Here is a 17,271-nt window from a genome sequence, read left to right on the forward strand (position 1 = left end):
CAGAGCATCTTCACACATCCTGTCCTGGCCCCTGAGCCGTCGGTGGCCCCACCCCCTGGAACCTGGCACTCGTGAATAGTGTAGGAGCCCCTAGAGGTCTTGGAAGCCTGGAGCCATGGGACTATCCCTGCTGGGACAGACTTGGTTCTGGTGCCCACTGTGGGAAGTCAGTTCTGTTCCTTCCTTCAGAGGCTTATCCCAGCCAGAGTCCTGACCCTGAGCCTCAGTCTCCAGGGGAGGGCCCAGAACCCATGTATTTTCTAAAGCCCCCAAGTGCTTCAGGTACAGCTGAATTGAGGCCCAGAGAGACACGCGGGAGCCAGCAGTCCTGACCCTCTTGGAATCGTACATTTCACTTCCCGGCAGTGATCACAAGAGCGTCTCAAGTGCCTGACACTGACCTTCCCGCAGCTGTATAGAGCGCCCCTCCTCTCGGCCCGTGTTCGCTGTGTTGCACAACTTCCTTTCTAGCTTGTTGCCCAGGCGCTGAGACCCAGGCCCAGACCTCCTTCCACCCCCTGCCCCTTGATCACCTCCTGGGCCCTTGTCTGGTTCTTCCTTATCTCCTGCGTGTCTTCAGGATGGGACAGCCAGGAAGTGAGCCCCATTTGGGCTTCGAGTAGAATGACCTTTTCTGTCTCATTTCCAAGGTCTTACTGCTTTCGGGTGGATGATCTCATCTCTTGGAGCTTATGTAAGACACAAATGACTTTGGCTATGTTATGAATGAGGAATCCGGCTTGGGTGCCTGAGAGTCCATTGAAGTGCCCAAGGTCACACGGCCGGCGTGGGGCCAGGCCAGTCTCGGCCCCTGGAGTTGAACAGATGGCCCTCTGGGACTGCCTGCCCCCAGGTCCCCATCCTGAGTCCAGGCTCAGCACTGCCGGCTGCTGTTTCTACACATATCATTTGAACCACTTATCCCTGGTATATTCAACTTGCACTTGCCCGTGTAAAGCCCCAGCTCCCCATCTGGCTCGTTGTACAGACTCTCCCGGAGAGCACTCGAGACCATTATTATGGCTGGCATCCCTCAGGTTGGAAAATTGATAAATAAGTTAAAATGAGATAATGCGGCTCAATCTCGGCCCCCCCCCCCCCCCCCGCCATGAGACCGACCTCCCTGGATATCCCTCTCATCGTGTCCCCTCCCTGCTCCCCCAGGCCCACCACCACAAGTGCGGGCACGTCTGGCCACCCTCCTGACAAGGCCCACCAGCCCTTCTGCCGCCTTCCCTCCTCACAGCTCACTTCCACATGCTTCTCTCACTAATGTCGTAGGCACTAACCCCTGGCACAACCAGGAGGACTGATCTCAGGTGCCCGTGGCTCCTGCCGAGGGCGGGGCTTCCCACACGCTCAGAGGTCAAGGGTGGGTTTGGTTTTGTTGTTAATTCCCGATCTGTTGCAGACTGGTCATTTTACAAAAGACAGTAAAAACGTCACAGCAACGTTGAATTGCTAGGAAAGTTTCTAAACGCTCACTCTCCCGTTCCGGGCTTGTCTCCCTGTGTACCGGCAACATTTTGTGAGTTGGCGCCAGTTCGGGGAGCACACTCTGAACAGAACTGATGTGGACAGCATGTGCCGTTTAAAGAAGCAGGCAGGAAGATGCTTGCCGGGGCCACGTGCGTGTCTGCCAGGACTCAGGAGGAATGAAGGCCTTACTTTCCAAGAGAGTACAAACCCAAGGAACAGAAAGGAGTCACTCCTTTGCACACAGAGCTTTACATTCTTAAATGATCAGGTCCTTAATTTCCCAGCAGGGAGAAGTGAAAAATTGCTTCCCTGATGACTGGCTGCCCCCCAGCATGAGAACCCTGTGACAAGCACATAGTGCCTGGCTGCCAGTCTGGGCAAGAGCAAGACATGAATTGGGGTACTTCTGGGGGTGAAGGGGGGCATGACAGCGAGGATGATGACACCCCACCCTGTAGCCTGAGCTGCCCCCAGATCTCTGCTGTCACAGAGACTAGTGTGTCCTGTCCTTCCATCCCTGTCCCCTGGCTATGCCCAGAAAGACTGCAGCCACCCACCAGGAAAGCTTCCAGAGTCCTTCAGGCGCCAGAGTTCCTTTTTAAAACTTGAATAAAGGACAGCTTTAGTCCTTGGGACGTAGAACTGACTTTTTCTTCTTCTTCTTCTTTTTTTTTTTTTTTTTGTAATGCCTTTTTTCCTATTCTGCATATTTTCCAAAATGAGCAAATTGGGGGGTGGGCAGTAAGTTTTTAACAACATCGGTTATCATAAGCGTTCCTAAGCAAAGAATTACCAAATGCATTCTTCCACATCTTTTAGCTCTTTTTTAAAATGCTGACTCTGAGAATCAGTTGGTCAAACACCGTCCCAGCCTCTGGATAACGCAGTAGCGAACCAAAGGGATGTTGCATTGCATCTTGGGATAGAAAATCCTAATGCTTCAGAGCTTCCAGGGGACCTCCTCAGAGCCTGCCCCATTGGCACCCCCAGCACACAGCAAGACCCTTTCTGTCACCATCTCAACGAGGCTTCTCCTGAACATCTTCTTAAAACCCCACAGGCTCACCCAAGTCTGACCCCATGCCCCTCCCCCACTTCAGTTTTGGGGTGGCACAGTTGAGGCCCAACACGCTTTGGCATCTCAGACACCCAGCCCCACCCCCTGACTGGATGCCCCGGGACAACAGAGACTCTTCTCCCTGTGCTCACAGAGTGTGCTGGTTCCTGGTGTGCACCCAATAAATACTTGTCCATTGGCCAAATCCAGGCGCATTTGCCATGCAGACGGGAAGGTGGTGCAGGGAGGTGTTGGCAAGTGCATCCCAGCGGAGGCGAGAGATAACGTCACCATGAGTGCGCTGTCCCCATCACTCCACCTGCACGTTCTTGCCTCTGTTGCCGGCATAGATAAACACAAGCCCCACCCGAAGCCAGGGCAATTTTGTCATTTCCTTTCTCCTCCGCAGGAGCAGGCCATAGAGGTGCTGACCCGCTCCAGCCTGGAAGTTGAGTTGGCCGCCAAAGAGCGGGAGATCGCCCAGCTGGTGGAGGACGTGCAGAGACTCCAGGCCAGCCTCACGAAGCTGCGTGAGAACTCGGCCAGCCAGATCTCCCAGCTCGAGCAGCAGCTGAGTGCCAAGAACAGCACGCTTAAAGTAAGAGCACTGTGGGGGCCACGGGCTGAGGGAGGGCTGGACGCGCATGCGCACACGCACACACCGCTGCTGCCTCTGCCTTCTACATGTGACCCTGGAGGAGCCTGGGGCCGGTTGGCCCAGGGGGTCACTTCTGTCTTCACTGTCTGGGGCACGTGCTGGATGTGGTGACCACCACAAGAGGCCTTAGCTCAGAAGCCACCTTGTCAGCCCTGCCTTGGCTGTTGCACAAGTGTCTTTCACGTTTGTGGTCCGCACAGGTCACGGTTAGAACTCGTCCTCACGTTAAAAGCAGAAGGGACGGCTCAGGTTTTTTTCAGCCTGAGCTCCAACCATCAGCAAGAGTTTTTCCCTCCAGTGAGAACAGTGGCAGCGTAAGGAGGCATGAGGTTCCCCTGGACACATCTCTCACGGGTGCACAGGTGCTGTCCGAGCTCCTTTCCGGAGAGCATCTTGTCTGGAATTGACTGCAAGTAGGGCAACCTTGAACCTCTGTGAGGGAACTAGAAGCAGGGTCCTGGAGCCCAAGGCAGGGAGAGTGACTTTGAACCCTTCTACCAGCTCTTGCCTGAACGGCACTGCCCCTGATGGGCCGTGTGTTGCAGGCAGCACTTGGTAGAAGGCCCCGTTGTCAGCACCCACCCACGGTGCTGCTTCCCCACCTGGCATCCCAGAGACGGACATTCTGTGCACCTGCTCGTGTGGGGTTGGAGTGGTTGCCAAGGTCACAGGCCAGCTGCACAGACATGCCTTGCATCCAGCTCCGCCAGCCTTTCAGTATATTTTAAAAAATAATTATACTTGATTTAAGATTTTTCAGCCTGCTACAGTTAGCACCATATGAAGGAAATCCTCGCACCCTAGATTCGTGGCATGTCAGGGCCGGAAGGGCCTCCTTGGAGGTATCTTACTTGAGGATAAGCGACAGGGCTAGCGAGAGTGTGGGCCCGGCCCCCAGGCCAGCGGGCCCCCACTCTGCCATCCCTCCCTAGCCTGTGCGATGCCCGCCTAGCTTCCGTTTGCGGAGTGTGCGAATGATGGCCAAGCCCAGTCTTCATGTACTAAATACAGTGCATCAAGATCAGTTGTAAAAATGTCCGGAAAACTTTCTCTTCAGTAAAGTAATTCCAGAATGTAGTTAGGCCCATCTTAATTTTTTTAAAAAACTGAGATTTCCCTTCCCAGCGCATGCCCGTGTTTCTGACCTTGAGCCGAGTTTCCAGCAGGTCAGCAGCTCGCGGGCCTGACCTCCCTGACCCGGGGCACCCACCGCTCTCCCTCCCTGGTTTCTTCCTGGCCTCTTCGGGGTGCGTTTCCTCCAGTGTCTGAGGAGCCAGTCCTGCTGACTTTGGGGAGAGGGTGGACACATCTGTCATCGACCATGACATTTATTTCTCCCATGGTTCTTATTCTCCCATCAGCCTGCCCAGTGAGTGCCAGCGTTCATCTTTTATTTCTAGATTAAATCTAATTTTCTCGTGTTACAGCCATTTCTGACCCCAGCAGTGACATTATTATTAGATAATTTGCCTTTCTCTGCTTTGTTACAGTTAAGGGGGGACTCAGATACATCTTGCATTTGACTACGAGAGGGAGGCTATAGAAGTTACATTTTTTATTATGGAGCAATTTCTTCTAAATCAGTTAAGGTTTTAATGTTTGCCTTCACACACACACAAAAATGAAACGCAGTTTTACAAATTAATGTTCTTTATCCATATCTTGGGGGAATTCTTTAATACGGTGCAGTTAATGAAACAATTTGGCAATACTTCTTCCAAAATTATCGCTCCCTTATCTTCATCTGATCTCATAATCAAAACATATCCTCTAGTAACAAGACTTCTCTGATTCTAATTATCTTAACCCCTTGTCACCAGGAGTGAAGATCTCCCCAATACTGAACCCACACACAAAAGGCATTAGCCTCCCCCAGACGAGCACATCTACCTCCCTCACCCGAAGGAGTAAGGTTAATTGAATGAGATACCTTCACGGGCTTTTTTTTTTTTACTTCCTAATGTGTATAATTTATAGTTTCAAATCTAAACTAAACAGCAATGCAGTTATTAGGAAAAATAGGTTATGAATGAGACCCGTCAAATTGGCGACCTGATGCTTTTGCAATGGGGCTTCTCCGGCCGGGAGTGGCACCTGAACTTCCCCTGGGGCTTTCCTTTCCTGCTCCTCCGTCTCCCACCCCAGCCCCCCCCCCCCAGTCTTTTCCTTCTGGGACCATGTCATTCAGCCCCAGGGGACGCTGGGATACACGGTGCGGGGTTCAAACTGGGATCGCCGTCTGAGGATGCTGCGGCTTGAGGCCCAGCTCCACTGCTTGGCGTTGGGGGTGGTTTTGCCATGAACGTTGACGATGGTCTTTGAGACAAACGCTAACGTGCTTGATGACAGTCGCTGAGGAGACGTGGGGGTTGATCTCACAGGGCAGAGTCTCTACTCTTGAGCTTACTGGGGTTTTCTCAGTGCCATACCCTGAAATGGAATATATTTGGGGGAGGGGGCTGTTGGCTTGCTTTCTCCAGCACCTTGAAAGTCTCCATCTCTTGCAACTACTGTTTCCTCACCTAGACGATCGATTGGTAATTCCGTGAGGATGAATCAACAGTTGGATGTCTGCCAGTCTCTTTTTCCCCGTGTTCTACTTTCTCAAGCCAAGTTCACCCTAAACACATCGCTATCCACATACAGTGGTGCCCCCCTCCCCTTTAAATAGACATGGAAACAGACTCAGAAATGGGAGATGTTTCTTCCTGCTGAATCTGACAAGTCCTCAAGCACATTGCCGCTTGTACAGGATAATTCTGTATTTGTAATTAATGAAGTAACCCGGCTGCCATTACAAGACTGCTTTTTTTGATAACTCTATTCTGTGGTCTTCTGTTGGAGCACTTCAGTACAGAGGCAGTGTAATTAGGCAGTCACCTGCATTTTACTTGCTAAAGCACGGAAAATCATGCTACCAATACCTGCAATTTAAAATGGCTATTTATACGAAAGGCTAGCTAAAAAAATGCCCATCTCCCATCGGGAGAAACTGGTATTTTCTAAAGATGAGTACTTCCCACTGGGGATGGAGGGTGTATTAGAATCACCTGGGGGGCTGTCTCCAGGGGCCGCCCCCACTCTGTCTCCACCCCACCCCCCGCCATCTCCTGCAGTTCGATGGGTCCTGTTGAGCCACCACGGAGCACGCTGTGTCCCTCAGAGGGTTGGGCTGGGAAAAAACGAATGACCACTTTTCTAGATTCACTCAGTTCTTTGTTTCTGGATGCTGGCACTTTGATACGTAGGTTCCCTAACCTACTGCAATGAGGCTGCCTTCAGTCCCGTTTCAAAGAGCGTCTTCTCGATGTCTCAGCCTCAGCACATGAGTAGCCGTGATGATGCTCATGGCCTCGCGGAGGAGGTCTCTGAGGTTAGGAGAGGCCCATGCATGTCCCTCCACTGTGCCCGTCCCCCAGTAGGAGAGACTTACCCTGGGTCGCACAAACGAGCCCGAACATCAAAAGTCCCAATAGCAGAGAGCCCGGGGCCGGGCCTCCCCCAGTCTTGTGCTGGCTGGGTCTCGAAGGTGGTGTGAGCATAGATTCTTGGAGAGGAAGGAGTGAGGCTTCCGTGGGGAGCAGGAGGCCACAGGTAGGCCCCTCCAAGGCGGCTGTAAACCAGGGCGCGTTACTAGAAGTGCTTTCAGGAGCTGATTACTTGTGGGAATCTGTGAGGAGGCCTCTCGGAAAGATACACATTACCCTGGCCACCTCGTGTCAGATCCGGGTGTTCCACCTGCAGGCAGCGTCCTGGTGGCCTGAGCGTTGAGGCTGGACCCTCCTGGGCTGTGATGGCACCGTTCCGTGAGAAGGAGTCAGCTGCCTGGCTCACACCTGGATCACAGCTCGGGGAAATTGGAAGTGACCTCTGATAGGGTTGCCTTCCTGGGGATCCCCCTTCACTGTCCGGGGTCACACTTCTCCAGCCTATGGCAAGCCCTCCAGAATAACCTTCCCCGTCACAGTCTGGCCGTGTGTGCACAGGGCCCACCTGGGCCCCCTGGGCTTCCCCTGCCCCCAACACATGCCCGGCATCAGTAGATCCTAAATTTACGTGCCTGCTATCTCTCACCAAGGAATCATGGAGACCAAATGGGTTCCCCGTGCAGGTAAAGGAGGGTGCACACAGCCTCAGCCGGGACCTCAGAGATGACCCCAAGGGGTGGGGCATCAGACCCCCCTCCCCCAGACCAGGGAGCCCAGTCATATGTCCCCATTCTCGGCTGGTGACCCCTCACCCCAGGGGTCCCCGTGAAGACACGGGGTCACACACCACTGCCCCAAGCCTGAGCTGTTGGGCTTCAGAGAACACTGCTGAAAGCCTGGCTCTGACCATCTGGGGGGAAAGGTAAAGGCATCTGCACACGGCAGCGGGGTCACCTCCCCAGCCCACCATCTGTTTCGTGGTAAGGATGTATTACCGCCCTGCCCCCTGCTGTGCTGCCCAGAAGAAAGGCCTCTCCGAGGGTCTCCACATCAGTCTTCCTGCCAGGGGTCCCGTGAGTTGGTAGCCCTAGAGCATTTTAAGAACTTCATACGGATAATTCTTCTAGCAACTCAGGATCCTTTTGCTGAGCACCTGCTGAGCTCCGGGGACCAAGGGTGTGCTCTGTATTGCTAAATGGATGGGACCTACATCCTGCGACGGTCCTGTCTTTGGGAACCCGTTTTCTTACTCTCCCCATTGTCCCGGGGAGGAGCATGAGGCCCAACAGGCTAAGCCCGTTAGGAAGTGGAGAACTTCATAAACAGAGCCCCTGGATTCAGAACCGGAGAGCACCTTCCAAAATCACAGTCCTCTCCGATACCACCCCCCAGGGATAAAGTCCTAATAACACCAGTACCAGTAACCACCCCCCATCTCCAGAGTGCTTGGTCGTGTGCTGCTCATTCCACGGGCATTATTCTATCTGGATCTCACCAAAGCACTGTACCATGGGTGCCATTATCCCCATTTTATAGATGAATAAACTAAGGCTCAGAGAAGTTCAGTGTCCTGTTCAAGGTCACCCTGCAACTAAGTGGCAGAGCCAGGCCTTGGTTGATCTGTCAGGCTCCGGAGCCCAGGCCTCCAGCGAGCGCCTGGCTTGGCCTCCGCACACGTAGGTTCCTCCTGGAATTGCAGGGGAGGCAGGGGCGGGGCGGCCTCCCGCTCGAGCGCGATCTGATTGTAGAACTCGGTGATTTGTTTTCTTTCTGTGGGTGCACAGCCACCTGTGCAGAGATGGTGCAGCAGTGAAGGGAGATAGTGTTTGGGGCGTAGACCCCAGCACCGAATCTGGCCCAGCCAAGGAATACTTGAGAAATCTGGGAGGAGCCTTTCTCCCCAGAGGACAACAGACGGAGCTGTTGCCCTTTCCAGGTGGAGAGTTTTTGAAGCTAGACTTTTTAGGCACCCAGCAAGGAGTCTGTGGTCAGACCCAAGCAGAGGACAGAGTGTGGCTCTGGGAAGTCAGACTCCCAGACGTTGGTGAGGTCGGGCTCACAGTGCTCACAGGTCCGGACAGACTTTGCATCCTGTTGTCTGCCCCAAGAAACGAACATCAGAGGTTTACAGAAGCAGTCTTGGGGTTCTTCTCGATTAAGCTGCCCCCGGGTAGGCGGCAGAAATTTCAGCAGACGATTCAGTCCTCAGCGAAAACCATACATCCGACCAAGTGACAGGACTCCTGTCCTAAATCCTTCTCGTTAGGGCCCCTCACGGCTCTGCAAAGCCGTGCTCCCTGGGAGACTTGGCAGTGGTGACAGCCCCACATCAGAGGCCCCGGGGTGCCACATCCGCACCAGGACCTGGCCCTGTGCTCCTTCCCCAACCCTTTGAGGTCATTGCTGCCCTTGCATATTTCACAGATGAAACACTGATTACCGTGCCCCGAGGTGTCCCGCTCATAAGTGACGGACCTGACTCCAGGTTCAGTGCCCTGCTGGCTTCTACAGTGCTCCGGATTTTCCCCTCTCGCTGCCCTCCCTCCTGTCTCCTGAACACGAGCAAGTTTAATGTGTTCATAGCTGGCGTCCGTGAACTGCACAGCCTGAAAGGTGCCTTGCATCCCAGCGGCACCCGACCGTCTTTTGTTGGGGATGGCTGACACACGACTGTAGGGAGAATGAAGTAATCACTTCTTCGAGAGCACCTTCGGAGACTCTTTTGTCGGAAAATGAGTGTATGCTACCCACCCCACCCCCCCGTTTGATTACGATGAGAAACCATCATGATATATAAAGTTGGCAAGAGGTCATAAAAAGGAACGAGGGCAGAGCACTTTTACACGATGGAAATACACACAAGAATTTGCCAACAAAGGCGATAGGAAAAAATGAGCTAAAATTCTCTGACAGTGGGCAGGTTGAGATCCAGGTGAGCATCACGCCTGATGGGCCAGATGGGCATCTCCTCCCCAAACTCTAGAACATTCTCAGTCGGCCTTAAACTGTGGCTGCAGCCATGGCTGGCCAAGCACTACCTAAAAAAGGCAACTGGGAGCGCTGTGGATTCGGGACCTGGAATTTGTTCACCCCAGGCCTGGAAACATGCTAAATCGTCAGCCATCCCCCGCCCCAGGGTCTTTGTGTTTTATGTGAGGCGGCCTTATTCCCTTCCCCTTCACGGGAGGTTAAGAGCAAACTAGTCCAAACACCCTCGCAGAAGGGAGCATCCTCTGCTGACCACCCAAAGCCAAAGGCCCCTCCTAGCAAGAAAGCCCCACAGAGCACTGCACAAACCAGCCACATCAGGGCCCGTGAGCTCACAGAGCATCTCATAGCCGGGGTGCGTGTTGTCTCATTCCCCCTCTGAGGGGCATTCGAGGGCCAGGGAGTCAGTTGACTGTTCCCAACCTTGGCCCTGCTGACCAGGTGCCCTGCAAGGGCCCTCCCGCGGGACTCAGACAAAAAGACCACCCAGCTCACCAGGCCTCCGCTCCTGAAGTGCCCATGTCCGGGGGCGGGGGGGTAGCGCGGATCTGAAGGTTCAAATGCTTTTTCCCCGATTCCTATCTGATGCCAACACTCAGTGACAAAGGGCTTGTACCTCTTGTTAGCAGGGTCCCACCAAAGGTGTTGACAACTGACTGCACATGTCAGCTAGCCTAATGTATCTCGCGAAAAGCCACACGCTGATGTGAAAGTGCTGGCACTTTTCTTCGCTCTGTTTGCCATTTCGTGGTATTTCCTACAAAATGGCCTTTTCTCATTCTATTTTCCACTTTGCTAAAGCTCTGTTCTACTTTGGTTAGGTTTGATATTACACCTTATATTATCGTGTGTGTGTTTGTGCACATTCACACTTGCTCACGCCCACACTCACGCCAGACCAGAAGCGTGAAGGTCAAGAAAGCGACCCCACACGTTGGCACCATTCACTTCACGTTTGCGTTTCGTCTCAGGGACAGCTGGACGTTCCCTAGGGACTGGAGTCCATGAAGGCTGTCCTAGTGCCATAGCAGGACGTCATGACCTGGGCGGTTTAAACAAAAAACTTGTATTTCTCACAGTTCTGGAGGCTGGGAAGTCCAACATCAGGGCACTAGCAAATTCCGTGTCTGCTGAGGACTCCCTTCCTGATTCCCAGACCAGTGTCTGCTTTCCCACCCTGCCCGCGCATTGGGGTGCGCCGTGGGGTCTCTGTGCCAAGGGCACTGATCTCATCCGTGGGGCTCCCCCCCCGGTGACCCAGTCGCCCCCAAAGGCCACGCCTCCTAACACCATCACCCTGGAGGTTGGGTTGCAACATACAGATTTGGGGGTAGGGGGTAGAGGGACACAAGCATTTACTTCATAGCGAGGTCCGTCAACCCGTTGCAGACACAGCCACTAATAAAATTCCTCTGTTTTCAGCAACTGGAAGAAAAACTCAAAGGACAGGCTGACTATGAAGAAGTGAAGAAAGAACTAAAGTAAGTGTGGAGACACCGGTGCGGCCGCCCACAAGCCAGGGCTCGCTGGTGACTTCTCCTAAGGAACCTCTGTGCCAGGGACGGGGCAGCCGCGGGCCCTTGCTCTGGGCCTTGGCGGCCGCTCCCCCACCGCGCCGTGTCCCGGGCTGCCCAGAGCCGTGGGCGTGTGCACTCAGGCCTGTGCCTGAGCTCTGGGGACTTTTTCTAAGACGCCGTGCATTTCAAGTATGCCAGTGTGCACAGAATCAGGGGAGACGGTGCCCTGATAGAAATTACGAAATATGAGCTTGTGTGCTAGCAGTAAGTTCCCCAAACAGGAGCAGAACAGGGAAATGTTTTGTTTTGGGGTTGTTGTTGTTTTTAAGATTTTATTTATTTATTTGTGGGGGGGGCGGCAGGCAGAGGGAGAGGGAGAAGCAGACTCCTCGCTGAGCAGGGAGCCCAATGCGGGGCTCGATCCCAGGACCCCAGGATCATGACCCCAGCCAAAGGCAGACGCTCAACTGACTGAGCCATCCAGGTGCCCCCAGGGGAGTGTTTTCCAGTTGAAAGCCTACACATGGCCTCATACCACCACCCCCCGCCCCTGACCACCTTCAGACACCAGGACTTTCTTCTCTCAGCTTCCAGTTTCCCATCCAAAGGCAGTAGCTGAAGTCCTGTCACCCCTCCAGTGCTAATGTGAACATTCTCAAGTAGAAGTGCCCGCACTCACGCCCCGCCTCCTAGTGCCTCAAACTCCTTCCCCCAAGGCTACCCCCGGCCCTCCTGGAGCCCTCCTGGAGCTCATGGGCAGCCCCTGCCTCCATGGCCGGGCTCTGAAACACGGCAGACGGTCACCGGGCCCTGCAGGCCCGTGTTCTCCGCTGCTGCGGGAACACGGGGTCCTTCTTCTGCTCCCCCCTGTTGGGCCCAACCCCTCCACAGACACCCCCTTGGCCTCAGGCTCCCTTCTCTGGTGTTGGCGTCTCCCTCCCGTCTCTCCAGGCTGACCCCCCCACCCACACCCCGGATCCCTTCCTACTCCTCTGCTATCCCATCAGCCCCCCCTCCTGACACTTTTAATTTCTCCTTTTAAAATAAGCCTACACCCACTCGCCATGCTGTTCTTTGTATTCTCAATTCCATTCCCTCGGGACTGCTAAAAAAGCCCACGGAAGGCCTCTTGGACCCTCCCGCCACCAGGGCCCGTTGCCCTCCCTCAGTCATGAACTCCCCCAGCCTCGCTGGCGACTTGCCTGCAGGTGGCTTCTCAGCCCGGTGCCCAGAGGCCCAGCCTGTCTCTCCCTGGACGGTGTCGCCCCCTCTGGCCGCAGACAGCCTTGCAGCACCTCCTTGGACACCCCTTACACACACACACACCTGCCTACATCTTCCCTCTTCCAACCCTGAGGCGTGTGCTATTCACCTGTCTGACCTTCTCTATCTGCTGCTCCTGTCCCCATCGTCCTTCCTTCTGCTCTTCCTCCCACTCAGAAGAAAACAGCCTGTGCCTTCTAGTGCTGAGTCAGAGAAACTGATGTGAAGGCCTCCTCCCCCAGCCTCTGCCCATCCACGCAGCTCAGTCCCGACGGTCCTCTTAGCTCACCTCCGTTCCCATGCGCGACACGATCAAGGTCCATTCCCTCCCATGCAGCCACTGCACGCTTCCTCCCAGAACTGCGCCTGCATTCCGAGTGGCCCTTTCTGCTACACGTGCACACCGTGGCCCCCCTCAGCCCCAGGTCTGCATCTGAAGGCCCCACTCCGATGGCTTTTCTGCTAAAATACGCCCCTGCCCTCCCACTTCCTAGTGATCCAAGGGCCCTTCCAGAGACACGCCCCACCTCCCGTCATAGCTATCTCTGCCCCAGGCCCCCTGCCCACCTCAGTGGTCTGTAAAATGCCCTGCTCCTTCCAAGCCTTTCTTAGACACTCACTCCTCCTGAGACGGACCCCGTCTCTAACCCAAGGAGGTTTCTGCTGCCAGCAGCGCCCATCAGGTCTTCTGTGTTGGGTGCTATTTGGATTTTGTCATCTACCTGTAACAGCCTGTGGAGTTTGCAAGGGCGAGGGGCAGAGCGGTTCTGATCCTCTGAGTGCCCAGCACCCAATAGGTCATCAGTAAAGATCCAGTGAATGAACGAACAGATGCTGGTGTTTTGGGTGTAAGCTTATAGGCTCACTTCAGTCTTTTGTTACGTGATCCTAAAGATTTCAGACAAGAATATAGCTGCAAATGTGACGGCCGTAAAAAAGGACAAGTTCCAGACTGCTCGTCACTTCTCTTCCGGCTGATGCAATGCGGCCCCTGAGTTATTATTTTCAATAGCTCACCATAAAATAAAATTACGAGGTTTCCTTCCTTCCCCCCACCCCCCAGCTGCTCTTTCGTTCCTTTTCTGTTGGTCTGTGGGACACGGGCCACTACGAAGATAAAACCACAGATAAACTAAGCCGTCAGCTTCTCACTGACCACCACAGTGGCTGCAACAGAGTGGTCTCCCGGGACCCTGGGCGTTTTTACACGGTGCTCTTGACACTTCCATGGGACTTAAAGAGGGCAGAGGCCAAGGTCATGGCTGCGAGAACGCTGGGAGAGCACAGGTGGCCTGCTGCCGGGGACCACAGCCGCTTTCGCTCGCCTTCCCAAGCGCCTGGGGCCATGTGGACTCACTGTCCTTCCCTCCCAGATAGACTCACAGAAAGGAAGGAATGTCCCTTTGAAAGGAACACTGGAAACAGTGGTTCTGGGCACCTGAACTCCCTCGGCTCTCAGACTTGTGGAAACAAGCTGAGACCGAGGCGGTTTCAGCGATAAGGAGAACAAAGGAGAAACAGTCCTGCTCCCCCGCAGCGCTTGGGGCTGCAGAGCAGGTCTGTGGCCAGCCTTGGAGCCATGCAGTTTGGGACCTTGCTTTTTGCCTATTTTCCCAGGTCCCTGCATGGCAGCCACCAAGTGAGCATCTGGCCCCCCCGGGGCAGGTGGGAGGGATGAGGTTTCTCTCTCTGGCTTCCTTCTTACAACTTTTTCATTCCCTGTAAGCTTGACAAATACATTCCACTTGCAACAATGTTACGTCTGTGTTCAACTTTAAAATTATACTCCGAACAGCCCTGGTGTGATTCCATATGGAATGATTTACATGCTGGGCAAGAAACTTTTGCTGGCCAACTGCTAGTTGAATAGTTATTCTAGAGACACTATCAGATTATAATGCTGCCAGGGAGGTTGTTAAAGCTGTCATTCCTCCGTTCCTGGAGTGCAGGAAAGTGTAATGTTAGTGCTCATTAGTGTGGCAGTTATCAAAGGTAGGAGTGGGGAATAACCGTTCTGTCTTGCTCTCCACAGCATTCTGAAATCCATGGAGTTTGCACCGTCCGAGGGCTCTGGGACACAGGTACGCGCTCTCGTTTGCTCTCTGTGTGCGTGAGGGCCAGCTCGCCGTGGTCACTGCCCATCCCCGAGCAAGCCGCACGCTCTCGAAATTTCCATGAAACCTCCCGCCTGCAGCTGACGAGTCATTTCCTGGGAACCTTAAGCAAGTTCAAGCACATTATCTTTAATTAAAAAGAGGCAGGAAGAGAAAAGTCAGTGTTTTCCAGACGGGTAGCTCAGTTCACATGACGTTGTGATCTCACTTGGGCGGGCACTGAGCACATGGGTAAGACCACTTTTAGATCGTGTCAGAGACCAGCCCCAAACGGACCAGCTTAGGAACTTTCTTTATCTGCTGCCTCACGTGGAAAAGAGGTGGGGCAAAATGACCACGGTGCCCGGTAACCTGGTGGCCAGGGAGAATTTAAGGCATCAAATGGAATCCCGCTCCTGATGTCCAGACGGCAGCTGACTCTTTGTGGCTGGTACCAAGGAAAGCTTAACCTTGGTAGCGACCTCCGGACAGGTCTGTGGCTCGGCAGCCAGTCCGCGTGCCAGATGAGGGACAGGTTTAGACTCCTCGACCTTGGGGACGGCATAGAGAATAGGAGTTGTCTAGAAGCCACATGGGTGTAAAAGAAGAATGACTGCGACGGGAATGCATCCTGTTGGAAAGGCTCTTGAGTGCTCTCCACGCGTGTGGGAGCATCTCCAGGGCAAGGCAAGTTCCTATAACGCATGGGAGTCAGAGAGCGGGCTGCACAGGCCATCGGAGCAGGGGTTTCGGGGTCTGGCGGCCCCGGGGAGCGGGCGGGTGGCCGGCCCCACAGTGAGCCCTGCTCTGCCCCATCTAGGACGCGTCCAAGCCCCTGGAAGTGCTGCTGCTGGAGAAGAACCGCTCGCTACAGTCCGAGAATGCCGCGCTGCGCATCTCCAACAGCGACCTGAGCGGTAGGTTGACAGGGTCTCGCGTGCCGTGCTCGGTCCCTTCCGGGGGCCGAGGAAGAGGAAGGTGAACCGTGAGTCTGGGCCGATGCATGACGGGAGCATCAGCGGTTGATGACAGCCTTGACTAATGAGCGCTTGGTCTCCTCCTGGGCCTCCGCACGGCTCCTCCCCTCCCCCCGCCCCGCCTACCGACGCGCACGACGAGGCGCGTGGCCGCAGAGCAGCTGCGGAGGTCAGTCAGGGCAGGAGAGGCCAGGAGGGACGCTCAGAGGATGGTGGCCTCTCTGGTCCGGTCCCAGTCGTGCGGCCTCTGTCTTGTGGTGTTTCCGGGGCTGCTTCCAGCCTCAGTGGAGCTTTTCTTCCTTTTGTCAGGTTTTCCTTGGGAGCGCATCCCCCATCCTTAGCCTTTCTTTGCTCGTCCCAAAGTGGTGGCGTCACTGACTGCTTCTGGTTTTGGCAGCTGGTAAACCGTTTAACAGTGTCTCGGGCTCCGATGATAATTCATTCTTAAAATGTGCGTGCCTTCGATCGAGTGGACTCGGTGCAGTGCATTCGCCTCAGAGCAAGTGGTGTGAGAGAACCCGTTGGTCCCAAAATGTCAGTGTTTGCTGCTCCTCAGGTGGGGCCCTTCTGGTAATAGCTCGAATGCTAGCGGCCCGATAAGAGGCCCCGCGACCTGTCGACTCTTTACTGTGTGTGGTACCGGCTCCTTGCCACTTTAGGGGTTTGAATCTGTGTCGAGGGGACTCTCCAGGCTGCAACGTACAAGAAAGGTGCAAACATGAAATGCATGTTGCTTGTTTCGGGGGGCCTCGTTTGGCTAATTTAAAAATTCAATTGAAAAACAAACCAACACACCTCATTGGCCCTTGGAAAATCTGCACTTTTTTTTTTTCCCTTTTGTGGGGCAAACTTGGCATTTTGGTCTTGGTTTTTTTTCCCTTTTGAATCCCCCATAATGCATTATGTTTGCCCTTCCTTGTAGGGTCAGCCAGGAGAAAAGGGAAAGACCAGCCTGAGAGTCGGCGTCCTGGACCTTTGCCGGCCTCCCCTCCTCCTCAGTTGTCCCGCAACACGGGGGAGCAGGCTTCCAATACTAATGGTACACACCAGTTCTCACCAGCGGGGTTAACGCAAGACTTTTTCAGCTCATCCCTGGCAAGCCCCAGCCTACCCCTGGCTTCTACGGGAAAATTTGCACTAAACTCTCTCCTCCAACGACAGCTAATGCAGTCCTTCTACTCCAAGGCCATGCAGGAAGCAGGAAGCACAAGCATGATTTTTTCAACAGGTCCATACAGCACAAACTCCATATCTTCCCAAAGTCCATTACAACAGAGCCCAGATGTAAATGGCATGGCCCCGTCTCCCAGCCAGTCAGAAAGTGCTGGGAGCGTCTCCGAGGGCGAGGAGATAGACACGGCAGAAATCGCCCGGCAGGTGAAGGAACAGTTGATCAAGCACAATATCGGACAGCGCATTTTCGGACACTATGTCTTGGGACTGTCTCAAGGGTCCGTGAGCGAGATTCTGGCCCGGCCCAAGCCCTGGAATAAACTGACCGTTCGCGGCAAGGAGCCCTTTCACAAGATGAAGCAGTTCCTCTCAGACGAGCAGAACATCTTGGCCCTTCGCAGCATCCAAGGCAGACAAAGAGGTGAGAGGCTTTCGGGGGCTGGCGCCAGCGTGTGAACCCGTCAGGGTTGTGTGTGAGTGTGTGTGTGCATGTGACGAAACATTTGTGCATCACATCAGGTAAAGTTCTCCTGAGTTCTACCATCTCCAGGGTGCGAGGGTCGGCTGGCGTGAGCCAGAGCCCATAGATTGGGGGGGTCTGGCCTCTGACACTCGCTCAGCACCTCGCATGTAGTAGA

General features: G+C 54.4%; 1 protein-coding gene across 9 annotated transcripts in view; it reads left to right on the forward strand.

Moving 5' to 3' along the window:
• Positions 1–17,271, forward strand: part of CUX1 (cut like homeobox 1) — a 351,030-nt gene that overhangs the window by 265,778 nt on the left and 67,981 nt on the right. For 3 of the 9 annotated variants that reach the window (XM_078074425.1, XM_078074423.1, XM_078074424.1), the window contains exons 11-15: positions 2,946–3,134; positions 11,033–11,091; positions 14,423–14,471; positions 15,304–15,400; positions 16,689–17,054. In XM_078074425.1, coding sequence (XP_077930551.1) covers positions 2,946–3,134; positions 11,033–11,091; positions 14,423–14,471; positions 15,304–15,400; positions 16,689–17,054 — 760 coding nt within the window. Of the gene's footprint in view, positions 1–2,945; positions 3,135–11,032; positions 11,092–14,422; positions 14,472–15,303; positions 15,401–16,382; positions 17,055–17,271 lie in introns of all 9 variants that reach the window. The other 6 variants (XM_078074422.1, XM_078074420.1, XM_078074427.1 and 3 more) reach the window with 4 other exon arrangements.

The sequence above is a fragment of the Halichoerus grypus genome, chromosome 6 (genome assembly GCF_964656455.1).
Source record: "Halichoerus grypus chromosome 6, mHalGry1.hap1.1, whole genome shotgun sequence".
In the NCBI taxonomy this organism is placed as follows: domain Eukaryota; kingdom Metazoa; phylum Chordata; class Mammalia; order Carnivora; family Phocidae; genus Halichoerus; species Halichoerus grypus.